The sequence below is a fragment of the Plecotus auritus genome (genome assembly GCF_963455305.1).
Source record: "Plecotus auritus genome assembly, chromosome: 7".
Lineage (NCBI taxonomy): Eukaryota > Metazoa > Chordata > Mammalia > Chiroptera > Vespertilionidae > Plecotus > Plecotus auritus.
The window spans coordinates 170780139-170803038 of NC_137774.1; the positions used below are offsets into that span (position 1 = coordinate 170780139).

At 36.1% G+C, this 22900-nt stretch overlaps 1 protein-coding gene across 2 annotated transcripts in view; it reads left to right on the forward strand.

The window, feature by feature from the left end:
• Nucleotides 1-22900, forward strand: part of RICTOR (RPTOR independent companion of MTOR complex 2) — a 92145-nt gene that overhangs the window by 56119 nt on the left and 13126 nt on the right. For both annotated transcript variants that reach the window (XM_080680450.1, XM_080680451.1), the window contains exons 10-31: nucleotides 2628-2695; nucleotides 4254-4336; nucleotides 6202-6289; nucleotides 6798-6888; nucleotides 6999-7065; nucleotides 7194-7274; nucleotides 9022-9122; nucleotides 10832-10997; nucleotides 11304-11405; nucleotides 11531-11577; nucleotides 13944-14079; nucleotides 14269-14468; nucleotides 14636-14762; nucleotides 15158-15322; nucleotides 15472-15548; nucleotides 15960-16038; nucleotides 17353-17462; nucleotides 17925-18012; nucleotides 18740-18832; nucleotides 19397-19503; nucleotides 20233-20462; nucleotides 21761-22769. In XM_080680450.1, coding sequence (XP_080536576.1) covers nucleotides 2628-2695; nucleotides 4254-4336; nucleotides 6202-6289; nucleotides 6798-6888; nucleotides 6999-7065; nucleotides 7194-7274; nucleotides 9022-9122; nucleotides 10832-10997; nucleotides 11304-11405; nucleotides 11531-11577; nucleotides 13944-14079; nucleotides 14269-14468; nucleotides 14636-14762; nucleotides 15158-15322; nucleotides 15472-15548; nucleotides 15960-16038; nucleotides 17353-17462; nucleotides 17925-18012; nucleotides 18740-18832; nucleotides 19397-19503; nucleotides 20233-20462; nucleotides 21761-22769 — 3315 coding nt within the window. The remainder of the gene's footprint in view (nucleotides 1-2627; nucleotides 2696-4253; nucleotides 4337-6201; nucleotides 6290-6797; nucleotides 6889-6998; nucleotides 7066-7193; nucleotides 7275-9021; nucleotides 9123-10831; nucleotides 10998-11303; nucleotides 11406-11530; nucleotides 11578-13943; nucleotides 14080-14268; nucleotides 14469-14635; nucleotides 14763-15157; nucleotides 15323-15471; nucleotides 15549-15959; nucleotides 16039-17352; nucleotides 17463-17924; nucleotides 18013-18739; nucleotides 18833-19396; nucleotides 19504-20232; nucleotides 20463-21760; nucleotides 22770-22900) is intronic.

Consider the following 22900-nt stretch of genomic DNA (forward strand, 5'->3'; position numbering starts at 1 on the left):
AGTTTTGAATTCAGGATTTTTAAGCTCCTTTCTTGGCCTTTTTAATGACACTTGGACATTCTCTTTATTGATGGAGAGCATATGCATTTTCTATTGCTTTGTGACAAATTACTACCAATGTGTAGCAGGTTAAAATAACATCATTTTTAGGCCCTAGCTGGTTTGGCTCAGTGGATAGAGCATCAGCCTGCGGACTCAAGTGTCCCGGGTTCGATTCCGGGCAAGGGCATGAACCTTGGTTGTGGGCACATCCTCAGGAGGGGGTGTGCAGGAGGCAGCTGATCGATGTTTCTCTCTCATCGATGTTTCTAACTCTATCCCTCTTCCTTCCTCTCTGTAAGAAAATCAATAAAATACATTTAAAAAAATTAATAAAATAACACCCTTTTATTAGTTCACAATTCAGTAACTCGCAAGTCAGGTATGGCTCTTATCTGGAGGTTGTGGTGAAAAATCTATTTTCAACCTCTCTCAGGTTGTTGGCAGAATTCACTTTCTTGCTGTTCTACAACTTAGGACTCTGTTTCCTTGCTGACTGTCAGCTAGGACCTACTCTCAGCTTCTAGGAACCCCCCTCTTTCTTTGCCACATGGTTCCCTCCATCTTCAAACACAGCAAGAATTGCTCAAATCCTTGTGCTTCGAATCTCTCTTAGACTTGCTTGTCTGCCACCAGCTAGAGAAAACTTTTCAGTTGGATCAAGCCTACCAACAATCTCCCTTTCTTAGGGTCTTCTGGGCTATACACATAAAATAATCACTGTCACGGTGGTGATACCATATACAGTACACAGGATCCAGGGATTAGGACACGGAATCTCAAGGGGATGGGGGCATTTATCAGGATGAACAAGAGGAACTGGGATATTTTTTAGAGTTAGAAGGGGGAAAATACATTCCACCAAAATTCTTTTTTTCCTCTTTGGGTCTGTACTTTACTTGTACTGTTCCTGGAGTGTGGGCAGTTAATGGGAGCATGAGTACATTGTGGCAGGGAATAAGGAAATAAATGTGTTTTTAAAATACTACAAATTTAGTGAGTAGGTTAGAAAATGGATGACCAGGCCGTCAATAGAAGTAATATTACTACAATTTTTAAGAGAAGGAGCGTCAAAAACTTAATCAGACAGTTGTCCAATTCTCATTTCTTTCACCACCCTACACCCCCATTTTAGTTTCTGTTATATTCTCATTTTGAGTGATGCTACAGAGCTTAGTGTGATTTGTTTTTGTGTATGTGTTTTTAAATGTTTCATTTCTCTCATAGACTACTTGATTACTGCTCTTTGATTTTCTGTCTTTTTTTTTTTTTAATCCCTTCTGTTTTTTTTGTGTGTGTGTGTGTTTTCACCCCCAATTCTCTTGACTTCTGTATTCTCAAAACTGTTAAGAACTCTGCCCTAACCGGTTTGGCTCAGTGGATAGAGCGTCAGCCTGCGGACTGAAGGGTCCCAGGTTCGATTCCGGTCAAGGGCATGTACCTTGGTTGCAGGCACATCCCCAGTAGGGGGTGTGCAGGAGGCAGCTGATCAATGTTTCTCTCTCATCGATGTTTCTCTCTGTCCCTCTCCCTTCCTCTCTGTAAAAAATCAATAAAATATATTAAAAAAAAAAACTGTTAAGAACTCTGTTGGGGAAGAATAAAAGAGGGCACAGAAAAAAATGGACAGTTGACAGGGTAGAGATGGTTGAGGTGGCATGGAGTATAAGATGGCTATCTGTATTGAAGTCATCCATGGAAAATGTTTAACCAATATAAATACAGTTGACCCTTAAACAACGTGAAGGTTTGGTGTGACACCTTGCACAATTGAAAATTGTGTATAATTTTTGTCTCCCCCAAAACTTAAATACAAATATATTGCATTCTTAAAATAAGAGAAAAGAAAATGTTAAGAAAATCATAAGAGGAAATGCATTTACAGCACTGTACATATTTATAAATAAAAATCTGCAGTTAAGTGGATCTGTGCAGTTCAGACCTATGTTGTTCAAGGGTCAAAACTATAGTTCTGTTGCGTGTCATAAACTATTGCATGGAAAGGAACAAGTGAGATGATTGGATACACAATTACAAAGAAGAAAGAAGCTGTTGATATTAACACTATCCAGTTATTTAATAACATTTCAGTGAATAGGTTGTTGAGCTTGCTTGTTGGAAATGCTCAAATAAGTTTGGGTAAAAATTTTAAAGCAACTTGAATACACATGATAAAAGTAAGAGGTTTATGTGTTAATTTTCTCTCCTGAGGGGCAGCCTCCAGAGAGAAATGCTTACTGAGCAGGCTGGTGTTGTCTCCATTGCTCAATTAAAGGTGTTAATGAGCTATCTAAGAATATTTTTCCAAAAGAGCAGGAAATGTAGAACTAAATAGAAAAGTCAAAATTTATAACTTATTTTAAACCATGTTGTGAATCTTAAATTGGAGAGGGAGTTTCCCATGTAATCAGGTAATTTGCTTTGAGGTAGATCTGATCTTTGTTTTTTTAACAAGTTGTTTTATTTCCTGTGTAAATACTTAATTGTTAACTAATGATAGCGCTTGTTCTGATACATTACCAGGAAAAACTCACTTTTTATTTTAACATATTTCTTTGACTCTCTTTCCTCCCCCTCCACTACCACAGAGAAGACAGAGAAGCAAGGTTTCTAGCCAGTAAAATGGGAATCATAGCAACATTCCGGTCATGGGCAGGTACGTTACTTGACTCTGTTTTCAAATGTTAAGTTGTTATTGCAGCATCTAATGTAGATGTTAATCTAGTCTTACCTTCCATGTTACTTTTAGAGCTAAAAGAATTTGTACAGAATTGTTAAACTTGGCTATTTGTAAGTCTTATGATTACCTGGGCAATTAAAAAAATTAAACGTGATCTATCTATCTACATATATATATATATATATATATATATATATATATATATATATATATGAAGAAGGTGTTAGCTGTATATGTAACTAAAGTTTGTTACCTAAAAGTACAATATGAAATATCATTAATACCAAATAAGCAAGGTGTAGGCCATTAGTAGTCTTACATTTCTTGAGAAGAGGGAGTAAGCATGCTTTATCTTTCTGTGGAATAGAAAGCAAACATTTCTTAAAATAATACCACCACTAAGTGTGCTATTTTATATTAATAAATATCTTCTTCCTTCTTGACTTTGTAGAATAATTTAAGGAATAGCATACAAAGGAGTGTAGCAGTAAACAGAACAAGAAAATTTTCCTAAACATATCTGTGTACCTAGGTAACGCTAACTAAGATATCTTTTCCATGCAAATTACTATCCCAGCCATTGGCCCCTAGCCAGTATGTGTTCAGTGACTTCCCTTACCTCTCAGTGGTTTGGTAAAATCTCCATTCATGCTGTGTCCTCATGACTGCCTATTTCCCTTTACCCTCGTGGATAAACGAGGTATTTATGAGGGCCCAACGATCACACATTCTTTTTTATACCTAACCAGCCTCCACGCACTATTTTAACATAGAAACCAACACAATCCTTCTGCCAAGTTTAACTATCACTGCCCTTACCTCAGAATTCACTCTAACTTTGTTTCCTATAGCTACAACTATCATCTTTTGCCATCCTTCAACTTCCTTGCCATTAGAGCTGTTTCTGTCTTACCAACACATGAATTCTATCCTAGCTACCAGGACAGCCTAGCTACTACCTTCTCATTCTCCTTACTTCCATGCTCTAAGCTCTGCCATTCTATTCCCTTGCATCTCTTAAACATTATCTCTACCGTGCTTCAGTTTGTCCTCTAGCCCTTGTATACTGATCCATCATTAGAAACTTAGACGGTTGAGAGACTTCAACCCTCCTATTGAAGTAGGAAGAGAAGTACCGGCATTACAAGGTAGAACTCTGAAAACATTTTTCTCACAAAAATCATTTCCTAAGTAATATTTAGACACTGTGGTACTGTTCATGAGTTATAAGCCTTTGTATATTTGTAACATTATTATATATATTTCAAAATCCAAAATTGATTGACAAATGAACTCTAGAACACCGTTGCTTCATGAGATGCAACCACCCATTTTCCTGATTAGTGCAGAGTATGATCTATAGAGACTGTATCATAATCTGTAATCTCTCACATTACATCAAACATCAGAGTTTGAGAAATACCATTTTGATGACTTTAGCAAATAATTTTGAACCCAAACTCAAAGAGAAAATATAGATTACTAATTTTTTTTTGAAATTCAAGTCAATGATTTTTTTCTTTTTATACTTTAGGTATTATTAATTTATGTAAACCTGGAAACTCTGGGATTCAATCTCTAATTGGAGTACTTTGCATACCAAATATGGAAATAAGGGTTTGTAAAAGTTATTCTGATTGTTTCATTTTTTTTGACTTTTAATAGAGGAAAGTAATTGTAAAAAGGTTATTTCAGGTGATGCTGGAAATGGATGTGGTTATAGGTGGAAAGATCCAAAAGCAGGCATCTAGAGGTTGGGGCAGTTTAGTTTTCTTCTTACTCAGCAGTAATGAAGGAACACAGTTTTTGGAGTCTGGCTGATTGAGGTTTGACTACTAGTTTTACTTATAGTTCTATGACCTTGGGCATATTACTTTTTTAAAAAATATATTTTTATTGATTTCATAGAGGAAGGGAAAGTGTGTGTGCGAGAGAGAGGGGCGGGGGGAGAGAGAAAGAGAGAAACATGAGTGATGAGAGAGAATCATTGATTGGCAGCTGCCTTCAGCACACCCCCTCCTAGGGATCAAGCCCACAACCAGGACACGTGCCCTGACTGGGAATCAAACTGTGACCTCCTGGTTCATAGGTTGATGCTCAACCACTGAGCCATGCCTGCTGGGCGGGCATATTACTTTGAACCTTTAAACCTGTGTCTTCATGTGTGTACAATGGAGTTACTAAAGATTTATTGAAGAAATTAAATTTTGTATTTAGTAAGCATTTAATATTTTTTATCTAATATAGGCCTGATAGCAGTGGTTTTCTGAAATATACTCTGTGTTGTTGTTTTTTCTCTCAGTAAACTGTTTTGGTGGGTCTCAAAATGGTGTGACAAATGGTTGGTCAAGTGGTTTTCATTAAAAAGTATTAATTTTAAAAACTAATAATTTAAAGTCCCCCTCCCCCTCTCTCAGAAAAAAATGGTCCACAAACATTTTCCCTTCCTTCTGAAGGTTTTCAATGCATTATTATTAACCATTTTATTAAACTATTAAACATATATGGCCAGTAGAGACAACAGTTCTGAGACTGTTCTTCCTTCCAGTGCTGATTAAAGCTGGGTGTCAGGTATTAGTGGCAATATTCATGTAGCCTTCTGAGATCCTGAGATCTCTGGCAGACTTGGTGACTTTGCCAGCTCCAGCAGCCTTCTGGCCCACTGCTTTGAATACACCCACAGCAGCCGTCTGTCTCACATCATGAACAGCAAAATGACCCAGAAGAGGAGCTCTCAGCACACCTGGGCTTGCCAGGAACCACAGCAGTGATGACAGTATCAACAGATTTCTAGAATTTAGGGCGATCTTCCAGCTTCTTCCTAGAATGACAGTCAATCTTCTTCTCACAGGTTTAAACAGCAAACTTGCAAACAGTCAGCACAGGTGCTTAACCAGCACTGATTTGGCCTGGATGGTTCAGGATAATCACCTGAGCTGTGAAGCCAGCTGCTTCATGGGTCATTTTGGCTGTCCCCAGCCACGGTGCATGATGAGTATCTTGGATAGACATGTCATTGACATTGAAGCCCACATTGTCCCTAGGAAGAGCTTCACTCCAGTTTCATAATGCATTTCAACAGACCAGTTGTAACACTGACTCAAGGAAAGATAACCATTAGTTATACTGGGTTTGGGAATATCAGTGTCCACAGGGACAGTACTAGGGCCACCAATTTTGTAGACATCCTGGAGGGGCAGGTGCAAGGGCTTGAAATCCTAAATTCTCCATTCGACGTGAAGAGGGTTGACTAACGGACGGAGAAATTCCTGGCCAATACACCATTTTGAAAAGGAATTTTTGGACTAGAACCTGGATTATTTGTCCGCCAAAGTCAAAGAATGAATCCACGGACAGAGAGTAGTATAGCCTATTCTGTTTTTATCAGTTTTTTATTTTGTGAATAGAACATTCAATACATCTTTAAGCAAAGATTGTTTTCCCCATAAAAGTTAATGAACTGTATTTATTTGCACTTGCAGCGAGGTCTGCTTGAAGTACTTTATGACATATTTCGTCTTCCTCTGCCTGTGGTGACTGAAGAGTTCATAGAAGCGCTGCTCAGTGTAGGTAAGTATCGAGGTGCATCTGCATCTATTCAAATGTTAAAATTTTTGAAATGGCAACATAATGGAGACAATCCCTCAAAGAAAAAGTACTCAACTAAATATTGAGTATAATTTTCTTTTCTTATTGCATTACAGTGGCATGAAATTAATATAAAAGTAAAACCTCCAATAAATTTCTAAAAATAAATTTTTAGTTTCTTCTCTGTCATCCTAGCTCTTCAAATGAGCAATGAAATTAATAAAAATATGGACCAAGAAAGGAAGAGGAGACAATAAGAAACCTATATAATTCTCAAATTATATGATCGAATTCTTACTTTAGACAAATGACCCTAGTCCCAAAATAGTTAGATTTCTGGACATTTATATAAATCATTTTTTTCTGTATGCCTTTTTTAGTCTATTTTTTTCCTAACCAACATTTAAAAAGATTATTTATAGCCTAGCTAGCTGGTAGTTATATACACTTGTTTAATTTTCTCCTTAACTACTATTTTTAACTATTTTAGATCCAGGTAGATTCCAAGACAGTTGGAGGCTCTCAGATGGCTTTGTAGCAGCTGAAGCAAAAACCATTCTCCCTCATCGTGCCAGGTCCAGGTAGAATTTAGATACAGAAATGGCTCAGATTCATTACGGTTACTGTTTTATGTTAAATTCTGTGATGTATGAATATTAGTGAGACTGTTTCTGCGCTGTGTTTATTACAGGCCAGACCTCATGGATAATTATTTGGCACTGGTACTCTCCGCATTTATTCGTAATGGACTTTTAGAGGTAAGACTTACAACCACTATTTTATTTTATTTATTTTTACTAACAAAATTCAGAGCAATAGACATGATGCATAAATATGTTCATGTATACTATTTTGCAACTATGGTATTTTATTTTTATTTTTAAAGGGTTTGGTTGAAGTGATAACAAACAGCGATGACCATATCTCAGTTAGAGCTACCATCCTTTTAGGAGAGCTTTTACATATGGTAAGCTTTTACATATTAATGGTATGCCTCATATCATTAATATCTTATACTAACTTTCAATATTAACAACTTGAGTGCTATAAATCTTAATCGCTCTTAGACTTTCTATCTTTAGGAATTAAAAAACTATAGATATTACTTCAATCAGCTAGAATGGAATATGGTACTCAGTGCCTGAATTTTAGAAAACTGTGCAAAATTTCTAAATATAACTGCCTTGTTTGAACATAGTCTTCTCTGTCAACTTGTAGGTTGAGGTTCACAGGGTGGGAATCTTTTTTTATTTTTCCCCATGATATTGTGATATCAGTAACTTCTGGAAAAAAGGAGCTAGGAAAGTGGTCTGACCATTCCTTACTCCCAGCAATAAGGGGCCTTTGATGGTAAGATAGAAATTCTTATTTATAGCTCACCTCTTAATTAATACTATAAATAAAAAGAACCATTTTAAACGCATTAAGGAAGAAGAAACCCCATGGCAAGTCTTTTAAAATTATATATATTACTTGCTGTTATTGGCAGTGTATTTTTTTTGTTTTTGTTGTTTTAGCACCCCCACATCCCAGTTGTTGTTGTTTTATTTGTTTTTATTGATTTTAGAGAGAGGGGAAGGAAGAGGGAGAGATTGTAACATTAATGATAGAGAAACATCATCAGTCGGCTGCCTCCTGCACAGCCCTGCTGGGGATCGAGCCTGCAATCCTGGCATGGGCCCTGACTGGGAATCGACCCAGCGACCTCCTGGTGCATGGGTTGATGCTCAACCACTGAGCCACATCAGCTGGCCCCAGTTGTTTGTTTGTTTGTTTGTTTCCACATAGCAGCTGGGTTGTGTGAGTGAAGAGAATTAAACAGAGTTGAATAACTTTCTTGTTTATCATTTATTTAGCCACTTGCTACTCTATTCCCCAGCCCATCTATGAAAGAATTAAGTAATATTGCAGGTTCTCATGTTTGATTATTATTAATTCTTAAGATATTTCCTGTAAGCATATCAATAACCAGGTTTATTTGCTTTTATATAAAGGAACCACTTTTATACATTTCATCTGTTCCTTTTACCTATACATCAGAATTCCATGATTCTCTTGAAATATAAAAACTGATAATTTTGAGTACTATAGCAGTGTTACTAGTTCATTGCTTATTATTCTTATATATTTTGACTTCCACATTTAATTAATTTAGTTATCTTCATTGATAAAAGCAGATTGGTGGAATTTTATTTGGAAAGCAAGAGTTAATAAGTTTCCTATTTTAAATATTGTCAGACTATAAAGCAAACCTGTTTGATAATGATTTTTAAAACTTAAGAAGTCAACTCGTAAGTTATATTGCATCTAGAATTTTAAATATTATTTTTAATTAACATTATAGCTCTGGATCTAAGTTTTGATATATTGTTTTTTAGGTCATTTAAGAATTGAGTTTAATTGTCTAAAAATTACAATTTAATGTTATAATAAAAGGTTTATGTAACTTACAGTTTTGTTAATGTAATGTGAGTCTGTTTGTTACATCTTCTCATTGAAAGTAGGTAAGAAAAAAATTATAAATATTGGAAAGTAAATCATTAAGTTAATTTCATGAGTAAGACCTCAGAGTCTTTAGCTTTATATCTGTGGATAATCTAGAACAGCGGTCGCCAACCTTTCGGACCTCGTGGACCACCAGTTGGCAACCGCTAATCTGGAACATAAAATATTTCTATTTCTCAGTTATCACAAAATGTTGTGTTTCGTTTTAGGCAAACACAATTCTTCCTCATTCACATAGCCATCATTTGCACTGCCTGCCAACCCTAATGAATATGGCAGCATCCTTTGATATCCCTAAGGAAAAGAGACTGTAAGTATCAGAGCTCTGGCAAAGTTTGTGCCTGTCACCTTTAATACCCACCATTTAGATAAACTCTTCTTTTTAAAAAGTAGTATGTGTAAGGTATGCTTGGAAATTCTTTTAGGGAAGCCTTACAGATAAGGGAGAAATAAATAGTTTTATTTAATACTTTGTATTGTAGGCCACAATACAAACTTTTTCTAGCATGTTTCTAGCATGTTCTTGGACAAGGACATAGACTTTCTACCAGATCGCTAAAACATTGGTTATGACTTTATTGGATTTTTTTTATGTTTTGAGCAGCAATTCAGGCTATTTAAAAAATATCTAAATTATTTCAAATTAATAAAGCACAAAGATTAACAATGTATATTATATGTGGGGTTAAATTAATGTTGGAATTTAGAAATCCTTATTATAGGCATTGAAGTAAGCTAAACTCTGAAGAAGATATTGCAAACATAGAATTCATAAATAAAAGTATGATAAGATAGCTATAGCTCTGCTGAAATTCCAGTGCTAATAATAAAATATGATAAAGGTGAAGGAACTTGACTGGGAAGTGCTAGTGGGAATTTTTTCATTTGGTAAAGATTATGTCTAGGCCAAGGGAATCTTTTTTTGTTTTGTTGTCCAGTTACAACCTCAAGCTATATATTTGGACCTCATATTTTATATAATATTAGTAAAATGTACTTCATAGCTCTTCAGAACTATGAAATTTTGTTGACAGTTATAATACACTAGAGGCCCAGTGCATGAAATTAGTGCATGGGGGAGGTGTCCCTCAGCCCAGCCTGCACCCTCTCCTATCTGTGACCCTTTGGGGGATGTCCGACTGCCTGTTTAGGCCCGATCCACAAGACAGTCGGACATCCCTCTCACAATCCGGAACTGCTGGCTCCTAACTGCTCGCCTGCCTGCCTTGCCTGCCTGATTGCCCCTAAATCGCTTCTGCCTGCCAGCCTAATCAACCCCTAACTGCTCCCCTGCCAGCCTGATTGACGCCTAACTGCTCCCCTGCCGGCCCGATCGCCCCCAACTGCCCTCCGCTGCTGACCTGATTGCCCCCAACTGCCTTCCCCTGCTGGCCCAGTCACCCCCAACTGCCCTCCCCTGACGGCCTGGTTGCCTCCAACTGCCCTCCACTGCAGGCCTGGTCGCACCCAACTGCCCTACCCTGCAGGTCTGGTCGCACCCAACTGCCCTCCCCTGCCTGCCATCTTGTGACGATGTCGCGCGAGGGCATCACGCCACCTAGGCTTTTATTATATAGGATTCTCAAAAGTTTAATTGGCTTTATTCAGAAGTACATATGTGGGCCTCACTATAAATAATATTCTATTTATTAATTTTAATTCTGTCAATGAAAATACTATTATTTAACAAACAAGTTGAATTATAAACTTGGGACATTAGGGACCATTTTGATCCTGACTGTAGGCTTACATGTGTAAGGGTAGCTTTCAGCTTTTATTTTAGTAGTTTCATGATGGAAAAATGTGCTTTCCCAAAGCCTGATAGACTTAAATTTTTATGGCCATGAATTTCTTCCAGTGATTTGATTTTTTTTTCTTTGTGGTTCCAAATTTGATTAGATAATTTATAGTGATAATTTCTATCCTTGAATTTATGTGTTTTAATAGTGATTTACCGAAGTGATCTCCTTAAAATTAGGCTAGCTCGCTATAGTGTTAATTTAATCTTTTTCTCATTAGGAGAGCCAGTGCAGCCTTGAACTGTTTAAAACGCTTCCATGAAATGAAGAAACGAGGACCTAAGCCTTACAGCCTTCATTTAGATCACATTATTCAGAAAGCAATTGCAACACATCAAAAACGGGATCAATATCTCAGAGTTCAGAAAGATATATTTGTTCTTAAGGTACTGAAAAGAAATCGCAATCTTTAACTTGGTTTCCTTAAGTATCACATACTTGCTTGGATTTTAGTATACTAGTGCATATACTTGCTTGACTTTTCAGTTTTATTCGTGCATACGGATTTCCAAATGGCTTCCAAGTTTTATAATGACTAGGCAGTTTAGTTGTGTTTTTATAACTTTAGAAGTAAAAAACATTTGATAATTCATTTTAAAATGAAAAATATTTTCTTTTGTTTTTAAATTTTAAACTTAGTTTTCTGATGTGAGACAATTTGCCTTAGTTTTCCTTATTTCTGATGATTCTAGGATACAGAGGAGGCTCTTTTAATGAACCTTAGAGATAGCCAAGTCCTTCAACATAAAGAGAATCTCGAATGGAATTGGAATCTTATAGGGACCATTCTTAAGGTATTACAGGATACTTCTTGGTGATGGTGTGATTGTCTTCATTTTATTATTCATTGTAATTCATCATAATTATATGTTTGGTAATTGGTAAATACTTTTATAATGTAAACATTCTGTTTTTCTAGTGGCCAAATGTAAATCTAAGAAACTATAAAGATGAACAGTTACATAGGTATGTAAGAACTATTTTGCTTTTAAGTATAAAGAATTTAGCTTTGAATTATACCTAATACTTGCTAAAATAATAATTGGTGCTTTGAAGATGCATATGTACATTGTAATACTTGGTATTTTACACATACATACAGATGCCCCTCAGCTTCCGATGGGGTTATGTGCCTATAAACCCATCGTAAGTTGAAAGACAAAAGTGCCTTATAACATCTGCTGAACATACATCAGAGCTTAGCCCACCTTGACCGTGTTCAGAACACCATTTATAAAAGAACTCTGGCAGCACAGTGTGCTGTAGAGTATCGGTTGTTTACCCTCTTGATCACATACCTGCCTAGGAGCAGCGGCTTGCTGCCACTGCCCAGCCTCAGGAGAGAGGATTGTACCATGTATCGCCAGCCTGGGGAAAGTTCACAATTCAAAATTTAAAGTACAGTTTCTACCGAATGCGTATTTTTCCCCCCATCATAAAATGGAAAAATTGTTAATTGGGGGCCATCTTTTTATACATTTTTATACATACATAGTCTTATAACCAGAAAGCATCAGTTAATTTTCTTTCTAGTTATTTATATTGTGGTTTTAGTTTTGGAGCAAATGAAGTACTTAATATAAAAGTTTCTCAAATTGAATAATATCAACTATGTAGTAATCTTAATCCTAACGTATGAAATGGCATAATAAGGACATAGTGTTTCCCTCCCAAAATGAGGGCCATCCTATCTAATAAAAGAGTAATATGCAAATTGACCATCACTCCAACACACAAAGATGGCTGCCCCCATGTGGTCAAAGATGGCTGCCCCAATGCCGCCACAAGATGGCCAGCAGAGGAGGGCAGTTGGGAGGGACCAAGCCTGCAAGGGAGGGCAGTTGTGGACGATGAGGCCAGCAGGGAGGCCAGTTGGGAGGGACCAGGCCTGCAGGGGAGGGAAGTTAGGGGCAAACATGCTGGCAGGGGAGCAGTTAGGCATCAATCAGGCTGGCAGGGGAGTGGTTAGGGGGTGATCAGGCTGGCAGGCAGAAGAGGTTAGGGGCAATCAGGAAGGCGGGCAGGCGAGCATTTGGGAGCCAGCAGTCCTGGATTGTGAGAGGGATGTCCGACTGCGCATTTAGGCCTGATCACACCCCCCCACCCCCGTGCACGAATTTCATGCACCGGGCCTCTAGTTATTAATATTTCACTTCTATTCCCATCTGCCTTTGGAGGGTTAGCCATTCTTCCTCCTCTTTACACTCCCCTTAATCAGGTTAATACTCCACACCTTCCCCAAGACACCCTCATGTTCATAGCAAATATAGCACTTCAGCTCCTATGCTCTTCTCTAGTACCACCGTGCGTTTTACTGCCTCTGAGGTGGGTAACCAGCCACTGGTACTGATCTCCTTGGAGAAGTAAAGGGGGCCTTTACGTCATTTTTTTTTTTTTTGTATTTATCAACTTGGGATTTTAATTTAATATCTGCATTAAAATATGAGAAATATGTAGACTATATAAACCACATTGGAATAAAGAAGCATAGCACTAACTTTTTATACTCACTGAGTACAGAGATGATGTCTCATTCATTTGTTCTCCCACTTCTGTAACTGGCACATTTATTAGATTAGATTATAGTGAATGAAATTAGTTGAACTAAATTAAATGGAAGCTTAGAACGTAATGTTGAAAACTAGAACATTGAAATACCAGAAATTATGTTCATTGCTTCATAACTTCAGTAACCTAAAATTTACTTGCAGCTTTTATACTTGGCTTTTTGCCTAATTGTGAAAAAAAAATGGCAAAATCATAGTGTGATAACATGCTTACAATTACCTACTATAAGATTAATTTATAGAGTCATGGTACAAAGTTCTTCATAAAATACCATAGAAGAAAATTTATGTCCAGGTGGCTGTTTATCCAACCTTATCTTCTAGCCATATTATATATCTGCATTTTTCCTGCTAGCACCTTCCTTTTCCACAGTTTCTTTCAGGCATCTCACTATAAAATTCTTACTCTACAAAAATATTCTTTAAAATAAAGGGTTTGGAGGTTGTTTTTTGGTGTGTGTGTGTGTGTGTGTGTGTGTGTGTGTGTGTAATGTACCAAATGTACTTGTTAAATTTCTTGTCATTTACCTCAGTGGTTTGTTTGCTTGCTTTTTTATTTATTTAATTGATGGGGGTGACATTGGTCAGCATGAACATACAGGTTTCAGGTGTGGATTTCTGTTACAAGTTCTGTATATTGCACATGTGCCCACCACCCAATAATTTAGACATAAAACATTCAAAACCTTAGTATTTCATAAGTTATAATTAAGATTCTAAAATAATTGCTTGGTTTATTGGTTGCTAATTTAATTTTGATCTTAGATTTGTACGAAGACTGCTTTACTTTTACAAGCCCAGCAGTAAATTATATGCCAACCTGGACCTGGGTTTTGCCAAGTCGAAGCAGCTTACAGTCGTGGGCTGCCAGTTTACAGAATTTCTTCTTGAGTCTGAAGAGGTAATAAGCACTTTGAATATTTTCCAGAGCAAATGTTTTTATTAAAAACAATGAGGTGCTCAGGTCATTGATAATCTATTATTTGTAACTTCATCATTATTAAATTTTTTTGGAATTGATTAAAGTTAATTGTTCTAATTATAGGTACTAAGTGCTTTTCTAACAGTATCACAATGTATTTGCTTTTAGGATGGGCAAGGGTACTTAGAAGATCTAGTAAAAGATATTGTTCAGTGGCTCAATACCTCCTCTGGAATGAAACCTGAAAGAAGTCTTCAAAATAATGGCTTACTGACTACCCTTAGTCAACACTACTTTTTATTTATTGGAACACTTTCTTGCCACCCTCATGGAGTCAAAATGCTGGAAAAATGCAGCGTATTTCAGTGGTGAGCATCGCTAGGTTCTGTTTGCATTTTTCACTAAACGAGTTCTTTTAGAAAAGCCTGTTCAGATTAGGAATTTCAAAATGTTTAGTGAATTAACAAATTGATAGAATAATTTCTAATAAGCTTCATTATTTTTATTCTGGGTTTTTTTGTTTGTTTGTTTTTAGTCTCCTTAACCTTTGCTCTTTGAAAAACCAAGATCACTTGCTAAAACTGACCGTTTCCAGCTTGGATTACAGCAGAGACGGGCTGGCCAGAGTCATCCTCTCCAAGATCCTAACTGCAGCCACTGACGTGAGTATAACAGACAGTGATACTGTTGTTTTTTTAATAAGCAGATACTTTATTGATTTACAGACTTTCGTCAGTTAATTTCCTTTTTAAACTTTAAAATTAATTATGAATTGAAAGGATATGGGATGGAATTTGAGCTTACTGTAAAATTTTAGTTCTTCCAAAGAACTCCATCCAGTACTCATATTTTTATTTAAAGGGAAAAAGCAGCTAGATAGGAACAGAAGTATTTTACTTTACTAGCACTGAAAAAATATTCATACAAGAACTAGATCATCAATTCCAGTTTTTTTGCCCTTTTCAAGTAGCAGATCTGTCCCAAAACAAAGTCAAATAGGCTATTTGTGGTGAAGTTTGTGGGTTTTTTAAAAAAATGTTTTCATTTGTCTTTATAGGCCTGTAGGCTGTATGCAACCAAACATTTAAGAGTATTATTGAGAGCTAATGTTGAATTCTTCAATAACTGGGGAATTGAATTACTAGTGACCCAGCTACATGATAAAAACAAAACAATTTCTTCTGAAGCTCTTGATATCCTCGATGAAGCCTGTGAAGACAAGGTGATGCTTCATTTTTTTCTAATAAGATATGCAGACATCAATTTTAATATAAAACTATGAAATTATAATGTGTATATTATAGGTGTTTTGCAAATAGAGGATATACTATGTTTGTGCAGTTTTTCAATTTGCCTAATTATTTATTTTAGGCCAATCTTCATGCTCTTATTCAGATGAAACCAGCTTTATCCCACCTTGGGGACAAAGGTTTGCTTCTCCTTCTGAGGTAAATTTTAAATCAATCTTCCTTGTAGTTTCTGTTTTCTTTGTGTTCTCTGGTGGTGTATGTCAAAGCTGGATTCCAACCTAAAAGGGAGTTCAGCTGTAAACTTGTGAGAGGGGCGTACTTTAGGACCTTGGACATCCTTTAAATCTTCAGTGTTTCTTTTACATTCTATGTCTCATGCATTTCATGACATTTTCTCTAGTGTGATTAGATTCATGTGTTTTTTGCAAAGATTGTGAAAATGTATTTGTATTTGAAATGACAATCGATAATAGTTGACCTTTTTGTTTTAGGTAAGAGCTGTTCCTAAAGTCTTTAAGCTCCTTAAACATGTTTTTTGTTTGACATATTTTAGTCTTTAACGTGTTTTGTCAGATTCAATGTTAAACTATCAATTGTTTTCATTTTCAGATTTCTTTCCATTCCAAAAGGGTTTTCCTATCTGAATGAAAGGGGTTATGTAGCAAAACAATTGGAAAAGTGGCACAAGGTAACTTTCTTTTGAATAAGATTCAATTTGTATGTATTAACTTGGAAGAAAGATTTGTGAACTTGGAGGTTTTTATTATATCATCAATATTTTGAAACTAAAGATGTTAAATATTTAAATTTTGTCTGAAATCAGGTCTTAAATTCTATGTAATTATTTGTATTTATCCTTTTTTAAGCTACAGTTATTTGATGTTGAACTATTGATTTTGTGTATATTCTATTTAAATTTAGTTCATTTCAGTGCCTATATAATATATTACTATATGAATGTACCTTAATTTTTTTTAATCTTCACCTGAGGGTATGTTTTTATTGGTTTTAGAGAGAGAAACATCAATTGGTTGCCTTCTTTACGTGCCTTGACTGGGGATTGAACCTATGACCCTTCCATGCACGGGATGGCACTCCAATCAACTGAGCCACACCAGCCAGGGCTACCTTAATTTTTATAACCACTCTTGTATTGATGGGTATTTAAATGGTTACTAGTGTTTTAGTTTTGTAAACAGTGTTTGCTGAATATTCTTGCATATATCAGGTGTCCCCAAAAAATGTACCCACATACTTTGAATAATTATAAAGGCAATAAATGTGTTTATTAAAATACATTTCACTTTCAAAATTGAGCTATCAGCTGTTACAGTGTATATACAGTTTTTGGGGATACCCTGTATATCTTTCCATACTTTTGTAAGTATGTCTATTGGATAAAGTTCTAAAAACATAATGGTGGAGTTAAAATGTATGTGAATTAAAATTTTTGATAAATACTGTTAAATTGTTTCTAAAGAGGTTCTACCAATTTTTTTAAGCACTTTGAAGTGAAGATCTTTTGCAGTAAAGATGGCAGTGTGGTTGACTAAATGTTTAAGTTGGAAACATTTACTTTTGACCTGATTTACATCTGTGGGGAAAGAGATACTATTTTTTATGAAAAGTTGTTAACACAATAGAACTCAGTTAATTTTCTTTTTAAAATTTCTAGTGAATATCTTCAGTGTTTAATATTAAGAAACTATTTTTTTAAATGGGGAAAGGGATTGAAATAAGATTAAAAAAATTATTAACTTACTAGTGTGGACCCCATTGATTGAAAATGGGGTCAGAGGAGTATAAGCGGAAATATTTTGGGTATGCTAGAACATTTACATTTATAGTACTTTGTTCTACCCTTTTCAAAAATGTCTTAAATTTCTTAAACAGATATTTATTTTTCTCATGTTTATGCTCTAAGATTTGCTAGGTACCTAACATATTATAAATTTAGTGAATTTATGAAACTATATACAATTAAAACAATATTATCTTCTAGGAATATAATTCAAAATATGTTGATTTGATTGAGGAACAACTTAATGAAGCACTTACTACTTATCGGAAGCCAATTGATGGCGATAACTATGTTCGTCGGAGTAACCAAAGGTACCATCAGTTCATGGAATAATTTATTACTGGTCCTCAAATATTAAATTTAAAACCATTTTGTAATCATTAATTTCTAAAGTTTTCTGAGTACTTGGATATTCTATTTCTTACACTGACAAAAATATTCTTAGAGGACAGCACTGATTGCTCAAAAATTCCGGTGGCATTCCTAGCATACTGAGAATACCCTTACATATAAAGCATTCAAATACCCTTCATGCTCTTACCATTACTAGTCTATCTTTCCATTCTCAGCTCTCTTACTGTTACTTTGAGACCAGATAAATTATTATTTTTCTAGAGAAATCATTATGCCTTTCCACCTCCATATTTTTATTTATGCTAGGGAGCTATATCTAACAATTATATCTGTCTAATACTAGCACACTGTTATTAGTAATTGTTTTAATTAGCATATTTTAAATGAACCAATAGATATATCAATCTTTATTATACTAGATTACAGCGTCCTCACGTCTACCTGCCTGTACACCTTTATGGACAACTGGTACACCACAAAACAGGCTGTCATTTGTTGGAAGTACAGGTAAAAACATAGTCTGCTTATTTAAGTAGCTACAAAGTAGGGGAAAAATCTTAACATTGTTAAAGTATTATTTTTGCAAAAATTTTTCAAAAGTCTTAAGGTCAGTGGCATATTGCTTTTAAAGCGTCCATCTTGTAATGGATTCAGGTAGTCTGTGTTCATAATCTTTAGTAGACATATTAATAGCTTGCATGCATTTCCTTGATTTATGTGTCACCTTTTGCAAAGCTAATTTGTTACATAAAATCTGTAACCAGTGAAGGTCTGAGTTTTTCCTTTATAGTGTTTTGGGGAAGATTGTCTTAGTAAAAACATTCTAAAGAACTGAGTTTCTTCATTCCTTTTATTGGGAAATTAAACTGAATCTGATGACAGATTCCGTTATCTTTGGTGAGCACCAAAGTAAATGGTTTGCTCAGTGTCCTATTATCTATATAGTATTATAAAATCTTGGTGTTAATATATTATTTCCTATTTAAAATAAATAATGATAATTATGATAAATGTTTTTGTAATACTAAGTATCAAGTCCACATGGCTAATGAATGCTAATTCTAGAATATTAGCTGAAAGTCCGTGCTGCTTCTTAAGAAATTTTACATAAAATTATTTTAGAATTTTAACTATGCAGGGTTTACTGAAGGCAAACCTTAAATAGGTTTTCAGATGTAATAAGAAAATACATTGAAAACAATTGTTTCTTATATGTTTTTTTTTCTTTCTCCAGAATATTATTGCAGAGCTCTGTCACAACGTTCGTACACCAGATTTAGATAAATGGGAAGAAATTAAAAAACTGAAAGCATCTCTTTGGGCCTTGGTTTGTAATAAACACTTCTATAAGATTTTCATGTTTTATTTTTATAATTTTCCCATTAATAGTAAATAATTAAAAATTATTTTATATGGAACGTTATATTCTATGACCAATATTGTTCCTGCTCCTTTAAATATTAAATTTTAGCTAGAAAATAGAAGACCAAACTATTAGTTCTCTTGCTAAGGGAAATGGAACATTAATTCCTAAAGTTCCTTAGTTGAGGTTTATTTCACATTTTTTTCCTCACAGATGGGATTAAATTTTTCCCTTTTTTGCTAGCTTTCCAAATCTTTCTTTTTTAAAATATATTTTTATTGATTTCAGAGAGGAAGGAAAAGGGGCAGAGAGATAGAAACACATCAGTGATGAGGAAGAATCAGCTGCCTCCTGCATGCCTCCTACTGGGGACTGAGCCCGCAACCCAGGCATGTGCCCTTGATCAGAATCAAACCCAGGACCCTTCAGTCCGCAGTCCAGCATTCTATCCACTGAACCAAACCAGCTAGGGCTTGCTTTCCAAATCTCTTGTATTAAATTGGATATAAGTGATTTCTTTTCTTTCAGGGAAATATTGGCTCATCAAATTGGGGTCTCAATTTGCTGCAGGAAGAAAATGTGATTCCAGATATACTAAAACTTGCAAAACAGTGTGAGGTTCTTTCCATCAGAGGGTAAGAACTTTCCATCATTCAACTCAGAAGTCTTTCTAGTGTTTAATATACAAGAGGCCCAATGCACGAAATTCATGCAAGGGTAGGCCTTCCTTCCCCCAGCTGCTGGCACCAGCTTCCCTCTGGCACCCGGGACCCGGGCTTCCCTCGCAGCCCTGGCTTCATCCAGAAGGATGTCCAGTCTGATTAGCGTATTACACTTTATTATAGATTGTTCTTCACTACTGGGTGTAAGGGAAGAGCATTTTATTGATTCAAAGAAGTTCATTAGAACTGTTAATTCACTGGGAGTCCTAATGATAGAGATTTTTAAATGCATTAAGTTAAGCACCTTAAGGAGCTCCTTGTTATATTACTATTCTGTTTTTCTCATTACAGTTTACCTTGCAAATAAAAGTGAAGTGTAGTATGTGTCTAATATCCCAGTGGCCCAGTAGTCCAGATATTTCAAAATTATCCCAGAAAAGCTAATATATGTGTTTTTGTTGCATTATATTCTTGTCAATTATTTCATTATAATTAGTATTTTTTGAGAAAGTTTTTCATGTTATTTGTTGCTTCTAATTTACCCCTAACTCGTTTCAATACATTTTTCCACAAGCTTAACAGTTTTTAATGGCTTTTGAAGAAAAATAGAATGTACACATAGCCAACTAATACTTTGTGATTGCTTTAGGAAATCTCAGTTTGGAATTTATAAACTGTTATTACTACATCTTTTACATACAGGACCTGCGTGTATGTGCTTGGACTCATAGCCAAAACCAAACAAGGCTGTGATATTCTAAAATGTCACAACTGGGATGCAGTAAGGCACAGTCGCAAACATCTGTGGCCAGTGGTTCCAGATGATGTGGATCAGCTCTGTAATGAACTCTCATCTATCCCAAGCACCTTGAGTTTGAACTCAGAGTCAACCAGCTCTAGACATAACAGTGAGAGTGAGTCTGCTCCATCAAGTGAGTATTGTGACATATTCCTATAAAGTTAGCCATTTAACATTTGTATTTGAATATCAAAATCTGTGTTTTGTTCCATTTCTAATTTACCTTTTTCTAAGATAATATGGCAGTAGTAGCCTCTTGAAGAATGCTTATCTTTTCACAACAGTGTGTATAGTCACAACCTACATTATTTTCTCCCCTTTTTCTCAATAGCCTTTGGAAAAAATCCTACTTTCAGAGTTAAATAATAACACCGGGGTCTTGATCCGGCATCTAGAAGGGTTCAGCAATCTGGAGCAGGGGCTGTGCGTAAATTAATCAAGGTTCCAGAGACAAAACATAATTTTGAAAGGCATTACAAGGAGTCAGAGAAGACTTATTAGCTAAAGGAACCAAGTTCTTTTCATCTCAGGACCTCTTACTTTTTATTAACACAACTAGAGGCCCGAAGCACAAAGATTCGTGCAAGAATAGGCCTTCCTTCCCCTGGCTGCCGGCACTGCCTTTGCTCCGGCCCGGAGCCGCTTTTCTGCCTTCGCTCCAGCCAGAGCCGCTTTCCACCTCTCGCCTTGTCGCATCAATTTGCATATTCCCTCCTTATTGGCTTTGGGTGCCTCCATCTTTGTCTCGGAGTTATGATCAATTTGCATATTCTGTCTTTATTAGATAGGATTTGTCCTAAGGCAAGGTAGATATATACTTCAAAGGCCAGGGTTTAGTATACAAATCCATTGTCAGATTGGAGAATTACCTCTGGCTGTTCAGGTGTTTGGCCAACAGGAGGCAATAACATGTAGATTAAGATGCCCTGAGTTGTCTGGCAGCAAGCAGTGATTTTATGCATCCTTTTCAGGTTTGGGGAAATGCCTTTAGCCATTCCCAACAGGTGGTAACATATGTGACTCAGCCCTGTTGAGTCCCCAAGTTCCATCAACCTTTTGATGAAACTCTTGCAATTATGACATGCTGGAACTGGCTTCCGGCAAAATAATAAGCCATGTGCCAGAAGAACCGTTCCACTTTTTTGCTTGTCATGTAATCTACTAAATAAATGTCTATTTGCCAACCTTCTTCATTTACATAGTTTTTTAAATTCAGTTTTCAGATACAGAGATTGTTGACTCAATATTTGTATTAAAGGATATATTCACATGTTCATTTTTGAGAGAAGAGATAAATTTAACCCTTCATTTTTGACCATGTTTTCCTTATTCAACTATTAAAAATCAATTTTCTGAAACATGTCACTACTTGGTACCACGACTTTGCTCGTCATTTTTGCGTACTGTTACTAATCAGTCCTTTGGCCGCAGGTATGTTCATAATGGAGGACGAGCGGTTTGGCAGCAGCTCCACTAGTACGTTCTTCCTTGACATCAGTGAGGACACAGAGCCATCCTTTTTTGATCGGCCTGGACCTGTAAAGGATAAAAATTCATTCCCTTTCTTTGGGTCTAGCAAACTTGTGAAGAATCGTATTTTAAATTCCCTTACTTTGCCTAATAAAAAACATCGTAGTAGCAGTGATCCAAAAGGAGGGAAACTGTCATCTGAAAACAAGACAAGCAACAGGCGGATCAGAACGTTTACGGAGCCCAGTGTTGACTTCATACAGAATGATGATTTTACACCCATATCCACAGTACAGAAAACATTACAATTAGAAACTTCATTTGTTGGGAATAGGCACATAGAAGACACTGGTAGTACTCCAAGTATTGGAGATAATGACTTAAAATTCACTAAGAGTCTTGGTACAGAAAATCACAGAGAAAACACAAGCCGAGAGAGATTAGTTGTGGAAAGTTCAACGAGCTCGCATATGAAGATGCGTAGCCAAAGTTTCAATACAGACACTACAACAAGTGGCATAAGTTCAATGAGCTCAAGCCCTTCCCGAGAGACAGTAGGTGTGGATGCTACGACTGTGGACACGGACTGTGGAAGTATGAGTACTGTGGTAAGTACTAAAACTGTTAAGACGAGCCACTATTTGACGCCACAGTCTAACCATCTATCTCTCTCCAAGTCAAACTCAGTATCCCTGGTGCCTCCGGGTTCTTCTCATACACTTCCCAGAAGAGCACAGTCCCTTAAAGCACCCTCTATTGCTACAATTAAAAGTCTAGCAGATTGTAACTTCAGTTACACAAGTTCTAGAGATGCCTTTGGCTACGCTACACTGAAAAGGTTACAGCAACAAAGAATGCATCCATCTCTGTCTCATTCTGAAGCCTTGGCATCTCCAGCAAAAGATGTGCTGTTTACTGATACCATCACCATGAAGGCCAACAGCTTCGACTCCAGGTTAACACCAAGCAGGTGAGTAAATATCCATTTGAAAATGAACAGTAATGGTTGCATTGTAACAGACTTAAATGGAAAGCATTAGTTAGGTGTTACTTCTACATAAAAGCCTCCAAACTGACCTATTACCATTGTTTACTATGGTA